Here is a 23541-nt window from a genome sequence, read left to right as displayed (position 1 = left end):
TTCCAGCCAGTTTGTTCCCAGAGTGCTGTAGGGGGGTTTGTAGGCAGATTTTGAGGGTCTTGCTTTGGACTTGATATCCCACTGGATGCCCTCGAAGGAATGATGTAACCGTTCACTTTAAAGGTGCGCATATTCACAACATGCAGAAATGACATCCTTTGCAAGCAGTTAACATTGTAATGACAACTTTTAGACGTCAGCTTTAAAATATATGAGGGCCACATGGTTTCTCAAAGCCCTTCCTTGGTGGCTGTGAGCTGCACTGACCCAGCAGGCAGGACCCAGGACTGGCCAAGCCAGAGGGGCTGGGGCTGCAGGGGGTTCCTCTGTGATGCTAGCAGGGAGGGGCTGGGCCAGCCAGGTCCGGGGAGGCTATGGGCTGCTCCCTCTGAAACCATGCATGGCCTCCACGTGGCCCTGGCACTGGAGGGGAAGCTTATGGGAGGAATACACTCGTGTCTCAGGACAAGGACTCAGGGCCTCTGAGCTGGTGATGACCAGCAGGTCGTCCTGAGGGCGAGTGTTCCCTTCCCCACCTGGCAGAGATCCCTCGGCCCTCCGTGCAGCTCCAGGGCTTCACCTTCCTGGGGTGGGTGTGTGCTGGGAAAAGAGACCAAGTTCTTTCCTTTCGGGAACCCACAGGCTGTCTCCTCCTGCAGGGCTGGCCTTGTTCACACTGTGGGGAGACAGGCACTGAGGACCATGAGGGCATGGAGACCCAGAGGAGTGGGGAAGGGCACTGGGAAGTCTCGAGCGGGGCTGGAGGCACCAACCACAAGGACCTAGTCTGTCCTCCTGGGGACCTTCGGCCCCCAGCACAGAGTCTAGCACACAGTAGGTGATCAGGCTTTAGCCCCTTCCTGATCTGTATGCCCAGTGCTGGAAACAGCCCACTAGAGGACAGGAGGGGCTCAGGGACCATTCCTGGCAGGGTCACAGAGGCTGGGGGCACCCTAGTGAGGGTGGGAGGCTGGGCAGCCCCTCAGGAGAGCCTGGCTCTTGTCCCGGTCAGTGCCCTTTTCCCAAGCTTCTGTAAGGAAAGTCCACTCACCAGCAGGCCAGGGGCCAGAGCTGGAGTCTGTCCCGGGAGCCTGGCCCACCAAGAGTTGAGTGAGCCAACCCAAGTGTGTGCTGAGGCCTCGGTGCCTGTGTCAGGTGGTGGTGCGTGTGTGGAGGGGGGTCCACCTGGGGCCTGAGGGACATGGAGATGGTCCCCTCTGCTGCTAACACCGCCTCACCCGTCTTCCCCCAGCATGCGGCTGCGACCTGGCCGAGGGCGGCTTCTTTGTGCGGCAGGGCGAGTACATCTGCACACTGGACTACCAGAGGCTCTACGGCACCCGCTGCTTCAGCTGTGACCAGTTCATCGAGGGTGAGGTGGTGTCGGCGCTGGGCAAGACCTACCACCCCGACTGCTTTGTGTGCGCCGTCTGCCGGTGAGTGAGCGGGCACCTGGCCTCTGCCGCCCTGGCCTCTCCAGGCCTTTCTCCTTCCCTCCCTCCCTTGCCTTCTTCCTCCTGCTCCCTCCCATGATCTGCCCTCTGCATCCTGTAGCGAGGCTGTCCCAGGGCCCACACTCTGCACCCTTCTGTCACGATGTGTCCAGAGGCCTCCTCACAGGGAACTCTGTGAGGGCAGGGGTGGGCTGCCCTGCTTTGGGTCTGGTGCATGGCACAGAGCAAGCAAGCAGTGAGCGCTGGCTGCGGAGACTGGGTCCTCGCCCAGGCAGCAAGACTGCACCGGCCCTCCTCTGCCTGCACCTCCTGGGGCTGAGCAGGGAGGCCGGAAGGCAGCCGTCCCACATGATCCCTAGCTCCCCCTTCCCTCCACAGCCCCTGACTTGTTCCTCCCGGAGGAAATGTTCTGTTTCTAGAAAACAAAGAATAAAAACATGAAAAACAGTTTATTTTCTGTTCTGTACTCCCTGTCTCACCACACCCAGTTTGCAGGGGACGTTTTCAATGTTGTTTCCAAAGCAGTTCCCTGTGGTTACAGCATGTGCCAGAGACAGAAATGGAACCTTTGTCAGAGGATGCTAAGGACAGGAGGTGACGATGACAAGGAGTATTTCTAGGGAGAGTCGCTCTGTGTCATTGTAGCATGACCTGGGTCAGACCTCTCCCAGGGATTATCTGAATGTTTGATTTTTGTGTACGTAGCTTAGAGATGAGGGTTGACATCTCACAGTTGGTTTGAAAGATTGCCTCTGGTTAATCTATTATTTTAAAAAATAATAACAGACAGCCCTGGTCATGTTGGAGTCACTGGGACTGGACTTGTCCAGCCACCGTCAACAACAAGGAAACTGGACACAATATATGAAACAACCATTTCCAGACTCTGGGGCTCAGAACTAAGAGAAGGGAACAAGTTAAGTGAGGCGAGGCTGTGATTGCCCCAGCTTCCTTCCTGGAGGCAGTTTCTGAAAGGATAGTGTGGGGTTGGGGGAGAGATCCAAGGGGAGCATGGCATCGTCCTGAGGCAGGAGACAGTGACTAGAAAGGCAGGCACAGCTGGAACTTGTTGGGCACGATGCCAGAGGGGCGGGGGCATCACGGACAAGAGCACCGATCTGCACAGGTGCCTTGGAGTCTTTGACCAAGCACGAAGCCCTGTGGTCATAGAGGAATTTCACACAGTGGGGCAGAGCATGACCAGGTGGCTGCCAGCGAAACAATTCCTGGATTTGGGAAACATCTGAGTCCTGTCCGGGGCGGAGATTCCTTGTTGAACCCCAGGGCATGCAGTGTGGACACCAAAAGGGTCATGACTTATCCGGAAGACAAAACAGCCCTAGAGTGAAGGCTACAGTGAACCTGCTCTGCCAGAGCAGAACACGAGCCTCAGAAAGATCATGCTGGCTGGGCGCGGAGGCTCACACCTGTAATCCAGCACCTTGGGAGGCCAACATAGGAGGATCGCTTGAGATCAGGAATTGGAGACCAGCTTGGGAAACATAAAGAGACCCCACCTCTATTTTTTGATTAGTTATTTTTTTAAGAGATCATGCTGATCTGCAGATAAACTGCCTGCCAGGGCAAAGCCCAACACTTTTCACAAGAAGATTTTTTAAAATCCAGCATTCAACAATGTAAAAGTTATAAGTGTTCAGTGTCCAATCAAAACTTGCTGGCGATGGCTAGGCACAGCAGCTCATGACTATAATCCCTCCACTTTGGGAGGCCGAGGTGCGAGGATCTCTTGAGGCTGGGAGTTCAACATCAGCCTGCGTGATATAGCAAGACCCTGTCTCTACAAAAAATTTAAAAATTAGCCTGGCATGGCGGTGCATGCCTGTAGTCCCAGCTACATGAGAGGCTGGGGTGGGAGGATTGCTTGGGCCCAGGATTTTGAGGCTGCAGTGAGCTATGATTGCCCCACTGCTCTCCAGCAGCCTGGGTAATAAGCAAGACCTTGTCTCTCAAAAAAAAAAAAAAAGAAAGAAAGAAAGAAAAATTACTAGTTGTATTAGGTTGCTGCAAAAGTAATTGTGGGTTTTGTCATTAAAAGTAATGGTAACAAACAGCAACCTAATAAAAGGAAACTGGGAAATGTGACCCAAACCCAGAAGAAAAGTCAGTAACAATGGGCCCAGAAATGACAGGAATGGTAAATGAGCACATAATGACTTTAAAATAGCTACTGTAAATATGCTTAAGTATTTTAAGGAAACATGAACATAAATAGGAGAGTTATGGAAGATATAAAAGGAAACCACTGGTACTTGTAGAAATGAACAACACAATGGCTGAAGTGGAAAATCTCCTGAAAGGAATTAGCAGTAAATTGGGTATTTTGGAAGAAAATATCGGTAAACTTGAAGGCACAGCATTAGAAAGAATTCAAACTTAAGCAGAGTGACAAAAAGACTGAAAAACATGAAAAGCCCCTCAGGGACCTGTGGTTGTAGATCTATGTCTCTATCTAGGTGGATAAGGGAGACCAAAAAGTACTTAAGGAGGGAATTGCTGAACATTTTGCAAGTTTGGTGAAAACTGTAAACACATGGATCCAAGAATTTCAGTGAACTCCAAGCAGAATAAACACATCAGAATCTACCAAATCTATCCTAATCAAATTGCTGAAAACCAGTGCTAAAAAGAAATCTTAAAAGCAGCCAGAGGAAAAAAAATATTATTTACAGAGGAACAAAGGTATGACTCCAGACTTCTCATCAGAAACTATGTAGGCTAGAAGACAATAGAATAACATTTCTTAAATGCTGAGAGAAAAATATCTATCAAATAATTCTAGACTAAGCACAAAAGACTTCCAAAACTGAAGGCAAGACTGCTAAAGGGCATGGGATTTCTTTTGTGGGTGATGAGATTGTTCTAAAATCGATTCTGGTGATAGTTGCACAACTCAGAATATGCTAAAAGCTGCTGGATTGTACATTATATTGTATGTGAATAAAGTGTCAAAACTGTTACTGAGAAACGAAGGCACTATAAAGACTTTTTTAGACCCACAAAGCTAAGATAATTTGTTGCCAGCCAACCTGCACCAAAATAAACTTACAGGAAGTTTTGTGGGCTGAAGGAAATGCAAAATGAGAAACTGCAAAAGTAAGCCATCAGCTGGCAGAGAGTGCCGTGTTAGATATGAGTTCAAGGGTGAGCCCTCACACCTGTGTCGGACGCAGCACTGCTCTACAAAATATGGATTATTTACAAAATATTGATTATTCACAACTCAATAATAAGACCAAAAATGCTGTTAAAAATGGGCAAAAGAGGCTGGGTGCAGTGGCTCACACCTGTAATCTCAGCACTTTGGGAGGCTGAGCCAGGTGAATCACTTGAGGTCAGGAGTTCGAGACCAGCCTGGTCAACATGGTGAAACCCTGTCTCTACTAAGACTACAAAAATTAGCCAGGCATGGTGGTGGGCACCTATAATCCCAGCTACTTGGAAGGCTGAGGCGGGAGAATCACTTGAACCCAGGAGGCAGAGGTTGCAGTGAGCCAAGATCACACCACTGCACTTCAGCCTGGGTGACAGAGGGAGACTCTTTGTCTCAAAAAAACTTTAAAAAAAATGGGCAAAAGAGTTTAACAGAGACAACTATAAATCAAAAAGAGATTGAGGCAGGGCTCAATCAATAGAGATTTATTTAGCCAAGGTTGAGGATGTGTCCAGGGTGAAATGCAAGCCACAGGAGAACTTGCGAGCTGTTCTTTTTCCAAAGGGGGTCTGGGACACTTTGGTATTTAAAGGGCAAAGAGCAAGAAGGAGAGAAAAAAGGGGAGGAGGAGGACCATGAGGCAGATAGCTACAGTCTTTATAGTTAGATTTCATATGCTAATCAGAGCCTTGGTAAATCTATGTTTTACATGTGAAAAGAGGGAGTTGAGAAAACAGTTAAGACTAACCCTCTGTAAATCTACATTTTACATTTGTCATATGCCATTCTGTTTTGCATTTTACATGTGACATGGGGTTGTGAAACTACAGCTCTCTGGAAACAAAAGGAAAACAGTTTTTGCATGACTCAGTTCCCAGCTTAACTTTCCCTTTGGCATAGTGAGTTTGAGGTCCTGAGATCCCATTGTCTTTCACACTTCACTAAAGAACATATACAGGCCGGGCGCGGTGGCTCAAGCCTGTAATCCCAGCACTTTGGGAGGCCGAGACGGGCAGATCACGAGGTCAGGAGATCGAGACCATCCTGGCTAACACGGTAAAACCCCGTCTCTACTAAAAACTACAAAAAACTAGCCGGGTGAGGTGGCGGCGCCTGTAGTCCCAGCTACTCGGGAGGCTGAGGCAGGAGAATGGCGTGAACCCGGGAGGCGGAGCTTGCAGTGAGCTGAGATCCGGCCACTGCACTCCAGCCTGGGTGACAGAGCGAGACTCCGTCTCAAAAAAAAAAAAAAAAAAAAGAACATATACAAATGGGCCGGGTGCGGTGGCTCACGCCTGTAATCCCAGCACTTTCGGAGGCTGAGGTGGGCAGATTGCTTGAGGTCAGGAGTTCAAGACCAGCCTGGCCAACATGGTGAAATGCCATCTCTACTAAAAATATAAAAATTAGCCGGGTATAGTGGCAGGCACCTGTAATCCAAGCTACTTAGGAGGCTGAGGCAGGAGGATCACTTGAACCCAGGAGACAGAGGTTGCAGTGAGCCAAGATTGTGCCACTGCACTCCTGCCTGGGTAACAGAGCAATACTCTGTCTCAAAAAAAAAAAAAAATGTATATATGTGTGTGTGTGTATATATATATACACACACACACACACACACATACAAATGACCAACACCATACGTGAAACAATGTTTACCATCATTAGTCACAGGGGTATGCAAATGAAAACTAAAGAAATGCCATTACGCCTCCATTAGAACGACTAAAGCTAAAGAGATGGACCGTGGCAGGTGCTGGTGAGGATGCGAAGCCAGAGGAGTGTCCCTCCAGTGCCGAACATGCACTGTGGCCGTGGAAACCGGCTTGGCAGTTTCTGATAAAGTTAAATACACACAGAGCACATGATCAGAAAACCCGTCTTCTGCATTTACCCAAAAGGAAAGCTTGCATCCGCGGAGAGGCTAGTTGGCAACTGTGCTTAACAGCTTTATTTGTAACAGCCTCAAACTGGAAACAGCCCAGTAGCCCCCCGCAGTTGCATGGAATGGCTATTGTGGTTTATCCATGGGATGGACACTGCTCAGTCCTCAAAGGAACAAAGGATCGACATGGGCAGTAGCACCGGTGAATCTCAAAAACACGACGCTGACAAAACACCAAAGACTACGTGCTCTGTGATTCCACAAAAAAAAAAAAAAAAAATCTAATCCACAGTGACAGTGACGGTCACAGTGTCTGCTGCCGTGGTGACAATGATGATCATGGTGCCTGGGGCCAGAGGTCGCGGGCAGCGTGATTGTAGACAGCCACGGGGCTTTTTGCAGTGGAAAGAATGTTCCATATCATGACGTGGTGGTGGCAGTTACATGGGTGTGTACATTTGTCACAATGTACCTCAATAAAGTTGAGGAAATAAAATCATAGATGCCATTGAGTCAGCCCCTCTCAGGCCTAGGCAATATGCCAGAGCTTCCCAGGCAGGATGTCCTGTGGGTGAATGAATGTATGAATACAAACCTGGAATGCAGGCGTTCTCCATCCTACTTTGTAGGTGAGAAGCGTTTCAGAAAGGCTGAGTAACTTGCTCCGGGTTACACAGCCAGATGTTCGCTCCAAGCACATCCAGGGATGCTGAGGGGCTCCTACTCTGTCTCAAGATCCCCCGCGAGAGGGAGGGTGCAAGACACTGAGACCCAGTGGGTAGCAGACCACAGCATTCACACAGTGGCAACGTGGGCATGGGAGAGCCGTGCAGGCTCCTGGGCGGCGAATGGGAGGAGTGGGCCCTGGGCCCAGCTCAGCCTGTATTTGTCCTGGATCCCCAGGAGCAGGTACTGGCCCAGTGGGAGCCCAGGAACACACCTGCTGCATGGACCGAGGACATTGAATGCCAGCCCCACAGGGCGGGGCTCTGGCAGGCCTTCAGCAGGGGAAGGCACGGCGGTCTCTAGCTTCAGGGAGCTCCATCTGGCAGGCCCTGGGGGGAGGCCAGGCAGGGACTCGTCAGGAGAGAGTAGACCAAGCACGGCCCCCTAGGGGAGCTTCAATCCTTCACTTATTCACCCATTCATTCATTCAACAATGAATCTATGGTCTCTTCCCTGAAGAAGACAGATGAACCCAACAAAGATGTTTGAGCAGGGGGGCTTTTTTTTTTTTTTTTTTTTTTTTTTTGGGAGTCTCACTCTTTCGCCCAGGCTAGAGTACAGTGGTGCAAACTTGGCTCACTGCAACCTCCACCTCCCGGTTCAAGTGATTATCCTGCCTCACCCTCCCAAGTAGCTGAGATTACAAGTGCACACCACCACACCCAGCTAATTTTTGTATGTTTAGTAGAGACAGGGTTTCACCACACTGGCCAGGCTGGTCTCAAACTCCTCACCTCAAGTGATCCTCCCGCCTCAGCCTCCCAAAGTACTAGGATTACAAATGTGAGCCACCATGCCTGGCCACGCAGGAGACTTAAGGGGCACCCATGGTCTGACACTTCCACAGGCTTCTGCCTGAAAAGCACCTGGTTCTCTGGCCAGGCTCAGCTGGGGAAGGAAAGTGGCCCAGCGGCTACTGGGAGCTTGGTGGCAGCAGGTGTTGAGGGCAGACATGGCAGCATTCTCAGGCTGTGCTTCTGGCCCCATCTGCAGGTGGCCCGGCCTTAGCTTGCTAGATGCAGCTACTTGAGTCATCCGTCAGTCTCCAAAGATATCCCCGGGCTACAGGAGGATGGGGCAGCTCTCTGCGGTCCCTCACCCAGCCTTGGTCCCGGCACTTGCTACGGAGGCAGACTTTAAGGGGGTGCCAGAGAACTCAGTAGTCAAGTAAATGATATTTTAATGCAAAATTTTTAAAAATGGAAATAAATGCAAAAACTCCATTTAGAGCAGAATGGCAGAATTTTAAATAAAGACAGGATCCAATTGTCCAGCATCTTCCTGTCTACGAGGTGTGCATTTAAAGACACTGTCCTCTTAGCGGCCCAGGTAGATAAATCGTGGAACTTTGAAGCCAGACAGGTCTTGGTTTGATTCTGGTTCTGACTCGTATCGATGTGTCCTTGGAAAAGTTACACATCCTCTCTGAACTCCAGTTTCTCGCCTATAGAGAAGACATGAAGCAAATGCCAACTAGGTTGAATGGCGTGGGGTTATTCATGAGGCACGCCTATAGGGCATCTATCACAGTAGCAGGCCCTGGGCACACAGGAGATGCCCAGTGGGCATAACTGCTGCCCTTGCTGCTGCCCTTGCTGCTGAGCCAATATGAAGAAAGCATCCCATGTCGCCGGGAAGGCAGGGTGGGCTGGAGGCGCCAGTGGCATGGCATGTTGCTGTGTGCCGAACACTGGGCTGGCCCTCAGCTGGTCCTCAGCACCACCTTAGGCACTATGATTCTGCCTGTTGGTATGGATGAGGAAACTGAGGCTCAGATGTCAATGACTACCTGAGGTCCTATTGTGGGGATGTGGCAGTGCCCGGGTGGAGAGGCCCTGCAGGACGTGGCAGTGCCCGGGTGGAGAGGCCCTGCAGGACAGTGGCAGTGCCCGGGTGGAGAGGCCCTGCATTGCGTCCTCAGCCTGTGAATGGTCCCTTTGCAAAGCCCTGGGGAGGGAGACATTGGCCCTGGTCTCCTGCTCTGAGGCAGGGCTCCCCCAGCGAGGAGCCGGAAGGTGGGCCTGGCTGGTAATGAGCTCTCTTGTTTCAGGCTGCCCTTCCCTCCCGGGGACCGTGTGACCTTCAACGGGAAGGAATGCATGTGCCAGAAGTGCTCCCTGCCCGTGTCGGTGGGCAGCAGCGCACACCTGTCCCAGGGCCTCCGAAGTAAGTGGGCACTGAGTGGGGGGTGCTGAGTCGGGGGTGCTGAGTTGGGGTGTGCTGAGTGGGGGGTGCTGAGTGGGTTGTGCTGAGTGGGGGGTGCTGAGTGGGGGGTGCTGAGTGGATGGGTGTGCTGAGTTGGGGGTGCTGTGTGGGAGGTGCTGGGGAAGGCTTAGCAGTGGGGTGCTGAGTGGGGCGTGCTGAGTGAGAGGTGCTGGGGAGGGCTTAGCAGGGGGTGCTGAGTGTAGGGCATGCTAAGTGGGGGTTTGCTTGTTGGGGGAGGGGTGCTGAGGTGGGGGCGTGGTCTCTGCAGTGCCCAGGGACAGGGCCTGACAAACAGGGACCCAGAGCAGCAGCAGTTGCAGTGAACCGCTGTGGATAAATGTGAGGAGGCAGCCAGGGATAGAAGTTTCTGGGGCTCTCGTGCCGCCAAGCCTTTGCACTGGCTGTTTTCTCCACCCCATGTGTCACTCCTACTCTCCCATCTAATGCCCACTGCTGCTTTTGTCCGGCTCCAGCACATCTCCTCCAGGAAGCCTTCCAGGTCTCCTTCGGGTCCTTTCCCTCTGGCATTCACTCCCCTCAGCTCCCGTCTGTTAATTCCAGGCCACCTGGGACCCCTTTGGACCCCCAAGAACCCGTAGAAGAGCACTGAGCTCTGGGCTCCCTCAGTCAAGGGCCCTCGGGTTCACTGCTCCACCTCCCAGGAGTTAGGCCAGGTGTGTATGCAGTGGGTGCTCAATTAATTAAAAAATTCTGCTTCTTGAATTAGGAAGCAGGAGGTTGTTAGTGTGAAAAAAACAAATGCCAGCCAAAGTGTCAGGGGTTTGCAGGTGTGGTGCCAAGTATCAGCAAGAAGGGGGCAGCCAGGTGGCCTTTCCCAGCCGAGGTGGCTCTGCTGGGGCATGAGGTGGCACGCAGGGTCTGGGAGGGAAGCCTGGCACACCAGGACCCACCGCTGCTAGGCACCTGCTGCAGAAGCCCACTCTGAGCACCGTGGTCACCGTCGTGTCCCCAGAGGCAGGGCCACGTGTCCCCAGACAGAGGAGAGGTTTCTACTGATTTCTGGAGTCAGCGTCTTGCCTGCAATTAATTGCCTCTCCTGTGTCAAATGCCTCCTTTCTCCCCTACTTTGTCTGCTGTGTTGAGAGTATCTATAGAGGCAATTCCACTTCCAACCTCCCAGGAGTGCGGCGTTGGCCCTGGGAGCTGGTTATAATTTGACTCTGTAAAACGAAGCGAAGCCTGCATCCCTTGGGATGAAGTTCGCAGCAGCACCGGGTGGGGAGGGTGCTACTTTGGGACTTGCTAGGAAAATCCTCCATTCAAAAATCTCTCTCCAGCTAGGGCCTGGATTGATTGAATTTTTTTTTTTTAACGTAAACCTGGTTTTATTTAATGCCTTTTATCCATCTTTGAGAATTTGGCTTCACAAACAGTGATACTGTTAAAATTAAATTCAGATAGTAATCAAAAGCTCTATGGCAAATTTTAAAAGGGGGAGATCAGTTTTAAACAGTTTGTCCAAAGCTTCCTGGCAGCCAAATTAAAAAGGGAAACATGGGCTGGGTGCGGTGGCTCACGCCTGTAATCCCAGCACTTTGGGAGGCCGAGGCAGGCAGATCACCTGAGGCCAGGGGTTTGAGACCAGCCTGGCCAAAGTGGTGAGACCCCAGCTCTACTAAAAATACAAAAATTAGCTGGGTGTGGTAGTGCCCGCCTGTAGTCCCAGCTACTCAGGAGGCCAAGGCAGGAGAATCGCTTGAACTTGGGAGGCTGAGGTTGCAGTGAGCTGGGATTGTACCACTGCCCTCCAGCCTAGGTGACAGAGTGAGACTGTCAAAAAAAAAAAAAAAAAAAAAAAAAAAAGCGGGGTTGGGGGGATGGAAATATGACCAACCACAGAATCACTGTCTGAGATTTTTTTTTTTTTTTGAGGTTTTCAAAAATACCCTTGGCAGAAAGGCTCTGCCCTCTCCAAATGTAAATTTATTTTGAAATATCAAATTTGCATTTTCAAAGAACAAATGCTCCCACGACCCCTAGACATCTAATAATGTAACCTGCCCCTTCCCCCAGTCGATGGTGAGAATCCTGAGCTTAGAACCATTTCTGTGCCTGGAAAGCATTGAGCAGCAGTCCTGGCTCCTGTGTGGATGTCTGCAGTCTTCCCAGTCCAGCCTGCTTTTGTTGCCCCAGCAGCTGTGCCTGGAGGAGCTCTTCTGCAGGTGCAGGAGTGCCCTGTACCTGGCAGGAGTGGGTGTGCTGGGTGCTCAGTGTCCGTCAGGGGGCGGAAGTACTGAGGGGTGGGCCAAGGCCTTTCAAGTCCAAAGCAAGTGAGCTCACCCCGCTAGGGCCAGAGGCTGTCTAAGGAGGTGGCCTTGGCTCTGAAATTGGAGACACAGGCTGAATTCCAGCAGGTGGGTCTGGAAGGGGGAGGATGCTACAGGTGAGAAGAGAGTGCAAAGACTGAACACACCTGTGAAATGTGCTGGGGGCACCCCCCAGACCCATGTAAGTGGATGGGTCTGCAGCGTGGGCACCCCCCAGACCAATGTGAGTGGACGGGGCTGCAGCGTGGGCACCCCCAGACCCATGTCAGTGGACGGGGCTGCAGCGTGGGCACTCCCCAGACCCATGTAAGTGGACGGGGCTGCAGCATGGGGGTGGGGAACAGCAATGGCACTGAGACAGCAACACCAGATGGCAGCTTCCTCCAAAGCCATGCCATGGTGTTCTCAGTACATCTGGAGGCCATGAGGAGCCATAGATGGTTGTGGAGTGGGGTAGAGTCCAGTCAGTCCAGAATGGAAGCAGCACCGTCTGCCTGACCAGCTTGCCGGGTCAGGGGACAGCAGGGTGGGGCCTCACATGGCTTCCTGTGTGGCTGCCCTTCCCTGGGGAGGGGAGAGTGGCCAGCTCTTGAGGCAGAGCTCAAGCTTGAGTCCCGTGGCCCTGAGCTTCCCTCTGCTGCCCCAAGCAGGCCACTCAGGAATAAGATATCCTTTAGGGTGGGCCACACAGGCTCCTTCCAGGAGGAGCAGCCAACACCCCGCAAGCCTCAGCTTCCCCACCATGCTCGTTGGGGGGTCCCCTGTGTCCCTGAAGCTCTGCCCCTTCCCGTGAGCCCCAGCTCTCCAGTGCTGACCCACTGCTGGTCACGAGCCTGCCACAGGTTGGCCCTCCCATGGCACCATCCATGCTGAGAAGACCCCACGGCTACTTCTTGGGCCTGGCTGCCCTGGCTCTTTAGCTCCACCCCCTCGACCTGGGGAGGCCCCACCAGAGTGAGGGATGAAGGGGCAGGAAGGCATGTGTGCAGTCCCAAGGTCCCAGGCCCAGGGATGGGGCTTTGGGATCCTCCACTCTTCCAGTGACAGGGTTGACCACCTGGGCTGTGGCACGTGGAGTCCCTGTGTTCTCTGCTCCTGCAAGGGTAGTGCTAAGAAGGTGGGTGCCTGGACCAGACCCCCTGCCCCCTTGCTGGCTGCCTGGGAAACAGGAGAGCCTTGGGGTGAGGCTGGGGGGTAAACTCAGGAGCTCCTGCTGCTCCCTGGCTGCGTAGGAAACGGGAGAACCCCTGGGTGTGCCTGGGAGGTAAACCCCGGATCCTCGCAGGAGCCCCCGCCCCTCTCTGGGCTCATGGCAGGCCTGTGTCCCAGTCTAGTCCTGACCGCAGTGCATTGGGGCTGAACTTGAACATATTTTATCTTTTCCAGCGGCTTTTCTTCCTCAGTACAGGTTCCTAAATGAAACTGCAAGCCAAGTTCATGGAGTTTCAATCACTTCCAAGTTTTGGAGCTTGGTCAGAGTCCTTGTTTCCAAAACTCAATCTCAGATTTGATCTAGAATCTGAGACTCCCCCCTACTCCCCTGACCCTGGTTAGACCTGGGGTGCTGCAGTGGGAATCTGGCTCCTGCACCTGCACCCCCTGAGCTCCCAGCTGAGGCTCCAAGAGGCTGCCTGGCACATCCTAGCCACCCCCCAACACAACCACCCCCACCATGACCACATCTGGTGGAAGAGGGAGCATTTTGGGGAAAATAGGAAAGCGGAAGGTTCTAGGAGGGTCATGCCGTTGCTGCTGATGGCAGTGCCAGCCAGGATGTACGGGCATGTGGCCAGCTGACATTGGGGTGTCCTGTGGCCCCTTCTGCCCTGCTAGGGACATTCTGCCACTGACAGCTCTAGTCCACAGCCTGTGTCACACAGGACTCTGAGCTGCCATGTGCAGAGCCCACAAAGAAATATGGAGCTCCAGATGTGTTTGGAAAGTGAGGTTGTGGTTTCCATGGCAACACTCCTTTTGCACCTTGCTCTCATCTCCACCTGTACTGCTGATAGGAGAATGAGGGGGCCGAGGCAGGTGTGAGGTTGGCATCCCCCCTGCAGCTTGGAGCTCAAGGTCAAGGGAGCTTCTTGGCAGGGGAGGGCGCCGGCCAATATAGTAAGAGGCAGAGTGGTGGAGATGCCCGCAATGGCATCCCAGAGGAAGCAGGCCTCCTGCGAGGGGCCCACCTGGTGACAACAGCAGTGGCAGTGAGAGCAGAGGTGGGCCCACCTCACCAGTCAACATGTGTGCATTTATTCATGGATCACACGTGCCCTCACTCCAGGGGCACAGAGAAGTGAAGTGACTTCCCCAGGTCACAGCCGGTGGGGGGCAGAGCTGGGATCTGACCACTGCTCTCTGTTGCCTGTCCTCTGGTCACCACACAGACCTGTGTGCTGTGCTCCCTTGACGTGCAGACAAGCCAACAGAGGCTCGGAGTCAGGGATCTCAGATCCAGTACCATTCACATGTGGGGCCAGAGAGCTCTTTGGTGAGGGCAGCTGTCCTGGCAAGGTTAGCATCCTGTGTCCACTACCGACTAGATGCCTGGAACCCTCTCCAAGTTATGACAGTCAGAAGGGTTGCCAGACATTGCCAAATGTCTCTTGGGCAAAAGTGCCCCACGTTGAGAGCCACTGCTGCAGACCTTTGCAAAATGTACCTTATCACCTGCTAAGTGGGAGGAGCCAGGAGGCTAAGTCTGGGCTGTGCGTCGTCTGCCTCTGCAGAGACACAGGAAGGAGCGTGGCGAAGGGGGTGATGTGGGGGTCGCCTCCTGGACTTGAGAAGGGTGGAGGCATCCTCTCACTTTGGTTCCCATTCATTCATTCATTCATTCATTCCCCTACGTGTTTCTCAGGCCCGCAGCCTGTGCTGGGCACCCAGGGTCCTGAGATGAGTAAGAGGCCCCCCTTCCCTCGGAGTTTGAATCTGCTCTCTGGCTGTTTTCCAAAGTAGCACGTGAATTTGCACAGTGTGGTCACTTAGGAAGTCCTGAGCTTGACCAACTTTGTGAGTGTTCGTTTGTTTTGATTGTTAAAAACAATATGACTCAGGTCTCTGCCAAAAGAAACTAAGGAGGCCATGCATGGAAGCAGCCTCCGCTGAGCTCTTACCACGCAGCAGGCCCACGCGTGGTCTCACCAATGCTCACTGTTCACCCAGGACGCAGAGGCTTTGGGCCAGGTCTTCTGTGTAAATTAGCACTGGATCCGGGCAGGCACCAAGTGTGGAGGTGATCGCCCCACCCCATGATGAGGAAATGGGGGCTCCTGCAGGAGGAACACGCTCCGTGTGACCCAGCGCCTAGTGGGGGCCAGGATTTGTACCCAGCACGTCGGGCCCTGGGGCCACCTTCTTTCCATCTTGGGTGGAGGTGTCCTTGGGTGCAAGGGGTCCCTGCTTGGTCTGGGAAGTACTCAGGGGCTCCTGCAGGCAGCAAGGCCCTGTTTGTCAGACACTCTCTTCCTGCTTGTCCATCACGGGGTCCGGGGCCCTGCCCTTGTCATGCCCCCAACACACAACTACACCCTTAAACACACGCAGACACACACTTCCACAAACACACACACACTCTCACACGCACACACACTCACACGCAGACACACAGTTCCACAGACACACAGACACACTCTCACACGCATAGTCACACATACAGACACAAACACATACATAGACACACTCACGCACCAGTCACACACACTGACGCGCATTCAGCTATGACAGGTGCAGGTCCCTGGAGTGAGGGCGTGTATGATCTGCAAATCAATGCACACCTGGGTGATTGACTCAGTGGGCCCCGCTCTGTCGCAGTTGCTGCTGCTGTTGTCACCAGGTGTTCACCTTGCGAGAGGCCCTTTCCCTTGGGGATGCCGTCATGGGTGTCTCTGTCGCTCTGCCTCCCACTCCCCACCCCTGACCTCACATATTCACAGGAAGACTCACGAGAAGACTCAGGTGACATACAAATGCACACAGTCCCATAAGATGCATCCACATACTTACAGTCACACGCTATGCACACAGATGCACACTCACTCATGCGCATCCCGCGCAGGCTCATGCACCAGGCTCTCCCCAGCTCCCCAGCCTGCTCTACCTGCTCTGCCAGGGGCACCCCTGCCTGCAGCACGCCCATGATGCTGGCTGTGGAGCCCCTGGTGTGGTGGCTCATAGGGTGGAGGGCCTGTGGGCCACTGGCTCAGAGCAGGGCCAGAAGCTGGAAGCCCTGTGCATAAAGACCAGGCCCTAGGACACGGGGCAAGTGAGCAGGGCAGGCACAGCTGGGAGGGACAGAGAGGGCACCAGGAAGCCAGGCAGGGGCCCACGAGGCAGGTGGCCATGGGGTGGAGAGTACCAGTCACCGTGGGGATGACAAGAAGAGAGAAGCCAGTTTGCCTGGCTGGGTGCAGCAGGAGGGCTCCCAGGGCTGACTGGGTTGGGGGCTGGGGGCTGGCTCAGCCCTCTCTAATGCGGTCCATTTCCCTGCAGAGGGCACATCGAGTCACAGTTGGGTTCAAACTGGCACATCTCCGTGCCGGGAGCTGACTCCACTCTCCTGCAAGACAGGGCCTCTGTTTCTTCATCTAGGCTTCCCCGGCTCACAGCCCAGGCTGCATGCAGTCAGCGCTCAATGCATGCAGGGTCAAACTTCCCCAGTTGCCTTCCCTGTGCTCCAGAGACTGCTGTGTGAGAGGCTCCTCCCAGCTGCTCGTCTGCCCGGCCCCTCCTGGCTGCCCCAGGGGCCTTCACGGAGTCTGGAGAGCAGGGGGCCTTCCCCACACCTCTCACAATGGTGGGGGTGTCCGTGTTCTGTTCTTTTTCTTCCAGGTTGTGGGGGCTGCGGCACAGAAATCAAGAACGGCCAGGCCCTGGTAGCCTTGGACAAGCACTGGCACTTGGGCTGTTTTAAGTGCAAGAGCTGTGGGAAGCTCCTGAACGCCGAGTACATCAGCAAGTAAGTGGGAGGAGGGCTCCAATGACAGCCTCCGCTCAGGCTTCCCTACTCTGCGGGGTTCCCGCACTCTGCACGTGTCCCAGGCACCACCCTCTCTGCGTCTCTCCTATTCCTCACACAGCTACTCTTGTCCTGCCACTGGGTGAGAAGCGTGGCCCAGAGCCTAGCGAATCTGTCCCGAAAGCCTTGTGTCTCCCTTCTCTGGCCAGCCCTGGCTTCTCTAACGGCGTTTGCAGCTTCCAGCTCCTTTTTTATGGATGAGAAGCAGAGTTGCCAGGGCTGCCAGGGCTGAGTTGTTGAAGTGCCTTCCCTCTCCGTCTCAGTCCCCCTCCACCATCCCCATGGGATCAGCTGCCCTTTCTGGCACCTGGATGTGCTGCAGGAGGTGAAGCAATGTCAGCAGAGGCCAGCACGGGGATGAGGAGAGGGTCTGACCATCCCAGGTGTCAGGGCTGGGGCCCCGCAGCCACGCACTCTGTCTTCTGCAGGGCGGGGGCCCCTGGGACGGCTGCCACCGGCACCAAACATGTCCCACAAATGTGCAGTCAAGCTGGGGTGGTGGCCGGTTTGGGAACCGGGTAAGCCTTCTGGGAAGATCATGGCCTTGAATGGAGGCAGCTCAGGGCCAGGAGCTGTGGGTGGGTTTTAACCCTGGTGGGGTCGGGGACCTGAGGCAGGCAAGCCTTCTGCATGGCGCAGGTAAGGGGTGAATATGTGGACGAGCTGAAAGAGGGCAGCTCCTCTGAGCGCAGAGGGCCCCTTCCTGGGAGCTAGAGGGTCTTTTGTCTATGCTGTGCTTGTTCTCAATGCCCAATGAGAGCAAAATCATCACAGGAATTGAGGGAGATGAAAAACGTCCTGTGATAAAACTGCATGGCGTGAGGCACACACACACACACGCAGATGCATGCACATTCAAGCGCGTGTCACACGGAACCTGAATCACGTCCGTGGATGTGCCTGTGTTCACTTCCTGGCTGAGGGTATATACTAATTCTGCATCACCACTAGGGGAAACTGGGTGAAGGGTACATGGGACCTCTCTGTGTTGTTTCTTACAACTGTTATGGAATCTGCAATGATCTCCAAGACATCATTTTAAGTAAAACCTCCAAACCAAGGTGAGCTTGCACCCAGGGTGAGGGACCTGTGGGGTGCATGAGTTTCCCCGCCTGTGTCACAGTCAGCCAGGGACCGCCTGGTGTGGTGCACGCAGCACTTTAATATAAAATGAAAACTCCCAGCCCCGTGCAGGTGGCAGGGCCCTCCCGCAGCGTTGGCAGCTCACCCACACCATGCATGTTACTTAGCAGCCTCCAGAGCTGTCCCAGAATTGACGAGGAGGGCGTTGGTGTTGCCATGGAGATGTTATCTTTAACCTCCCATTTGCTGCAAATACACCCATTTGTGGGTTATTACAGGAGTCCTGAGGTCAGCAGCATTTGGAAGTAAGCCTGAGGACTCATTTTGTCTCCCTCTCACGTGGAAGGAAGGGCTGCCACTCTGTCAGCGGCAGCTTAGCCCAGCTGTGGGCCACTTCCAGGCTGCAGCCAGAGAGGTGCACCCAGGCTCAGGGCTCATGACCCCACATCGTGGGGACCTAGCAACAGTGCAGAGGTTGCAGGAAAAGAACGTAAGCTGGGGTCTAAATCCACGACAGCCTGACAAATCCTCCCTTCTGTAGCAGCTGTGTAAAAACTCAAACAAATTTGGAACACTACAGCAACTTCAGCGATGCTGGAGGGGGGCACGTTGGAGTGGCAGGCGCCCCACTTTGTGCCAGTCACCCCCGCACCGGCTGGGTGTGGCCAGGGCTGGGAGGACAGCCCTAGTTAGTAATGATAATGGCTTCAGCCACCTTGGAAAGCGCCTGCCATTCTCTTCATTCATCTTTACTATTATTTCCCCCATTTTGCAGATGACGAAGCTGAGGCTCAGAGAGGTTAAGGGACTTGCCCAGGGTCACACAGCTGGGATGTGGCATGTGAGTGCAGGCCTGTTCACTTAACCACGGCTCAGCAGCACCTCCCCGCACCGAGTGTGGCCACTGCTGACCTGCCCTCCCCGCATCTGCACAACCATCCCTCCTGGCATGTTGATCTCTTAATAATCATGAAAACAGGTGTGAAGATCGTGATAACAGGAGCTGTGCCAGGGTGACCCTGCAGATGGCTTTTCTCTATAGCTCATTTATGCAGACTCAGAGGAAGCCACTGCTGGAGGTGCAGGCCCAGGATGACGGGCATTCGACACCAATTCCCTGAGCCCTATGCTCCTGGCACATCGCAGGCAGGCCGTACGTGTGTGTGGGGAAAGGGGACGGACACGTTTGTGCAGCCCTCCTGCTCTTTCCTGCACTACAGAAGGCCAGGCCCCTCCATGTGTGGCCAGAGTCAGCCTTTGTCACCCCCTCATATTCGGGGGCTGTGATGCAGGGCAGGATGCAGGGGGGACAGTGAAGTCTCGTCCTAACCTACGATACCCTCACCTGGGCTTTCTGTCATACTCCAACCCCTTCTGCAATGTGGGCGCCCTTACTGTCCCCCCTTTTTGGCTCACAGTTTTCTGAAGTGCCCCAGATGTTGAACTTTGGATGGAAGGAGCCAGAAAGAAGAGCCAGGTCTGCAGAAGCAGCTCTCGTTTCCCAGAAGCTGCTGCTGTCAGCCCTTCCCACCCACTGGGCAGGTGGCCTGGCCCGTGCTCCTCAGTTTCTTCGTCTGTGAAATGGGACCATTGTCGTCCTATTTCTCGTGGGGCTGGTGTCTGTGTGACACGGTCTGTTGGAGGCGTTGTTACCTGAGCAGGAGGAGGTGGACATTCTCCCACTTTGAGGGCAGACCTTCTTGTTGGTGAGGGTTGTTAGATCTCAAGGGTCCTCGGGTGACCCTCGCCCTGTGCTGACCGCCCGTCTCGTTGCAGGGACGGCCTGCCCTACTGCGAAGCTGACTACCATGCCAAATTTGGCATCCGCTGTGACAGATGTGAGAAATACATCACGGGGCGTGTGCTGGAGGTGAGTGCTGTGGGCCCGGCCCCGGCTCTCTCTGAGCGAGGGCCTAACCGCCCCCTGGGAGTTGACTGGGAGATTTGTGTGTGTTTGTGCAAGAGTCTGTCTGGCTGCAGCTTCGCCTCGCTACTCCTGCCAGCTCAGCCACTGGACGCCCTCGTCGGCTGCCCAGGGCCTGCCCAGTGCCATCTCCTTCAGGAAGCCTGCCTTGTGATGCTCTCCTCTGTGCCACTTGACAAATTCAGAGCATGTGGGAAGTGCTTTGAGATGTTTTGGCCCAACGGTTTGCTGTCTCGACTGGGACTCAGAGGCACAGAAGATGGAAGAGAGCACACAGCAGGACCTCCTCCCCAGAGGAGGTGCAGCGGGGTCACCCGGCAGGCAGGGCAGATAGCAATTTTATGGAGGGAGCTTCTGACGTGCTGATAGCGTTGTGTTCCTTGGTCTGGGAGGTAGCCATGTGGGCATGTTCCCTGTGTTTACAAAATTACATTTTGTTCAATAAGATAAATCCCATGGAGTAGCCAGGACCAAAACCCCACCCTCCAGATTCACAGACCCCCCCCCACCCCTCCACCCTGCAGCCCGCCCTCCAGATTCACAGACCCCCCCAAACCCTCCACCCTGCAGCCCGCCCTCCAGATTCACAGACCCCCCCAACCCCTCCACCCTGCAGCCCGCCCTCCAGATTCACAGACCCCCCCAACCCCTCCACCCTGCAGCCCGCCCTCCAGATCCACAGACCCCCCCAACCCCTCCACCCTGCAGCCCGCCCTCCAGATCCACAGACCCCCCCAACCCCTCCACCCTGCAGCCCGCCCTCCAGATCCACAGACCCCCCCAACCCCTCCACCCTGCAGCCCGCCCTCCAGATTCACAGACCCCCCCACCCCTCTACCCTGCAGCCCGCCCTCCAGATTCACAGACCCCCCTACCCCCTCCACCCTGCAGCCCGCCCTCCAGATTCACAGACCCCCCCACCCCCTCCACCCTGCAGCCCGCCCTCCAGATTCACAGACTCCCCCACCCCTCCACCCTGCAGCCCGCCCTCCAGATTCACAGACTCCCCCACCCCTCCACCCTGCAGCCCACCCTCCAGATTCACAGAACCCCACCCCTCCACCCTGCAGCCTACCCACTCCAGGTTCACAGAGGCCCCCACCCTCCAGCCTACCCTCTCTGGGTTCACAGAGGCCCCCACCCTGTAGCCCACCCTCTGGATTCACAGAGCCCCCTGACCCTGCAGCCCCTCCTTGGCTCAGTGCTGGGTGCTGGTCAGGCAGGTGGACCGTCTCCATCCCTGGATTGGCCCATGGTCCATGGGGGAAGCGACAGGTGACCAGGGGGTTCTCGGGAATGGAGAGGGGCTGTGCCCAGCATGGGAGTCCTCTCGAGGAGGTCGGAGGTCACAGGAGCTGGCCTCTGGGAGTTGGCTGGGAGGATAGGGCGGGGCTGGGGATGAGGATGTAGGGAGGGCACTGAGGAAGGCTTTGGTGCAGGGAATGCCGGGCCGCATTGGAGTTTTAGAGCGCTCCCACTGGCTGCCACAGAGGCCAATCTGGAGAGGGTGGAATGGGGTGTACCCTTGGCTCCCCTTTCTAGCTCCCACAGCTGGTACCCAACACCCAAGAGCATTCAGAACGCGGAGGGGAATGGAACAGTGAGCATAGAGCTGCTTTTCTGGCACGAAAAAGACAGCTGGCAGAGAGCTGGACCTGACCTCAGGCCGCCTTCTTTCAAACCCCCATCCAGCAACTCTACCTGGTGGGGGGACGGGGCTGGCCACACTCACCCCAGTCCCAGTCACCGTGTCTCATTCCCCTCCGCTGCAGACTCCAGGGGGCTGGATGCCCCCACAGGAAGGGTCCTGGCCCTGCACAGAGCTGTGCGCTTCTCTGTGGAGTGGTTCCGAGAGGGATGTCCTCCATTCTCATGGATGGGAGAAAGTTTGCAAAGTCCAGAGAGGTGCTAAGAGGAAAATAAAACCACTGACTGTGCAATTCTAGTTAGCCTAACTTTCTGGCCAGTTTTCTTTCATGTTTCCTTTCCATTTAATCACAGTTGATCTCAAACTATCTGTGCCATGTTTTATCCCAAACATCCGTGTGTTTCCCAACTCGTATTTCCTATTTAGCAGGTTCCCGGCTTATTATAAACTCCTCATAAACATCTCTTCTTTTCGGTATTGTGGGTCTTTTTCAGCGGCTCCATGGAGATACAGTTTACAACTTGCCCATTTCAAGGGCACAATCAATGGTTTTCTTTTTTCTTTTTTTGGAGGGGGTCTCACTCTGTTGCCCAGGCTGGAGTGCAATGATGTCATCACAGCTCACTGCAGCCTCACTTCCCAGGCTTCAGTGATCCTCCCACCTCAGCCTCCTGAGTAGCTGGGACTACAGGTGTGCGCCACCACACCTGGCTAATTTTTGTAATTTTTGTGGAGATGGAGTCTCACTGTGTCACCCAAGCTGGTCTCGAACTCCTGAACTTAAGCAATCCACCTGCCTTAGCCTCCCAAAATACTGGGATTACAGGTGTGAGCCACCGCACCCAGCCCATTCAATGGTTTTCTGTATCTCCACAGATATTTGCAGCCATCAGCATAGTCAATTTTAGAACAGTTTCATCACCTTGGAAAGAACCCCATACCTTTTAGCTGTCACTGCCCGTACCTGCAAGCCCTTGGCAACCACCATTCTACTTTCTGTCTCCGTAGACTTCCCTTCTGGTCGTTTCATATGAATGGAATCATAAAATATGTAGCCTTTCATGACCAGCTTCTTTCACATAGCTCAGTGTTTTCAAGGTTCGTTCAGACATAAGCTTTACTCTCGCTTCATATTTCATCATGACTCTCAGAATTACCAGGCTGGGCCGGGGGCAGTGGTGCAAGCCTGTAATCCCAGCACTTTGGGAGGCCAAGGCAAGCGCATCATGAGGTCAGGAGTTCAAGACGAGGCTGGCCAACATGATGAAACTGTCTCTACTAAAAATGCAAAAATTAGCTGGGCATGGTGGTGCATGCCTGTAATCCCAGCTACTCAGGGGGCTGAGGCAGGAGAATTGCTTAAACCGGGACCAGGAGGCAGAGGTTGCAGTGAGCTGAGATTGCTCCACTGCGATCTGGCTGGGCTACAGAGCGAGACTCCGTCTCAAAAAAAAAAAAAAAAGAATTACCAGGCTGATCATTTATGGCTGGACACAGTGCCACCTTCCAGTTTTTTACAGCCATCAGTACCATTGCAGTAAGCACCTTTTTTAAAATAATGCTTTGTTTGCATTTCTAATTTTTCCTAAGATATATTCACAGAAATGTAGAAGTTGAGTCAAAAACTAGGAACATTTTTAGTGTTCTTGATGGTTACTATAAATTGCTTTCTAGAAAGATTATTCTGATTTACAATCTTGTCAACAAGATATAGTATTTCTCATCTAAACCATTGCCAACTTGATAGGTGGAAACATGGGATCTTGCTTTTTTCATTTCTTTTTTTAGAGATGGGGTCTTGCTGTGTCTCCCAGGCTGCAGTGCAGTGACGCAGTCATACACCCTGCAGCCTCGACCTCTTGACCTCAAGCAATACTTCCTCAGGCTCCCAAGTAGCTGGGACTACAGGCATGCAATACCAATCTTGGATAATTTTAAAATTTTTCTTAGAGACAGGAATCTTGCTGTGTTGCTCCAGCTGGCCTGGAACTCTTGGCCTCAAGTGATCCTTCCACCTCAACCTCCCAAAGTGCTGGGATTAGGGGTGTGAGCCACTGCACCCCATGGGATCTAGCTTTAATTTGCCTTTCTTCAATCCCTAGTGAGGCCGAGTCTCCTTTGTTTTATTTATTTATTTAT

The 23541-nt window shown here is 53.9% G+C and overlaps 1 protein-coding gene across 29 annotated transcripts in view; it reads left to right on the top strand.

The window, feature by feature from the left end:
- Window positions 1-23541, top strand: part of ABLIM2 (actin binding LIM protein family member 2) — a 193940-nt gene that overhangs the window by 61887 nt on the left and 108512 nt on the right. For all 29 annotated transcript variants that reach the window (XR_004055365.1, XM_010370010.2, XM_010370017.2 and 26 more), the window contains exons 3-6: window positions 1253-1436; window positions 9288-9403; window positions 16561-16687; window positions 19607-19700. Coding sequence is in view for 28 of the 29 variants with exons in the window: in XM_010370010.2 (XP_010368312.1) it covers window positions 1253-1436; window positions 9288-9403; window positions 16561-16687; window positions 19607-19700 (521 nt within the window). In the remaining variant the exon portion in view is untranslated. The remainder of the gene's footprint in view (window positions 1-1252; window positions 1437-9287; window positions 9404-16560; window positions 16688-19606; window positions 19701-23541) is intronic.

The sequence above is a fragment of the Rhinopithecus roxellana genome, chromosome 2, assembly GCF_007565055.1.
Source record: "Rhinopithecus roxellana isolate Shanxi Qingling chromosome 2, ASM756505v1, whole genome shotgun sequence".
NCBI classification, from domain to species: Eukaryota; Metazoa; Chordata; class Mammalia; order Primates; family Cercopithecidae; genus Rhinopithecus; species Rhinopithecus roxellana.
The sequence above is the reverse complement of the archived record's forward strand: the minus strand, read 5'-3'. Positions and strand labels throughout refer to the sequence as shown.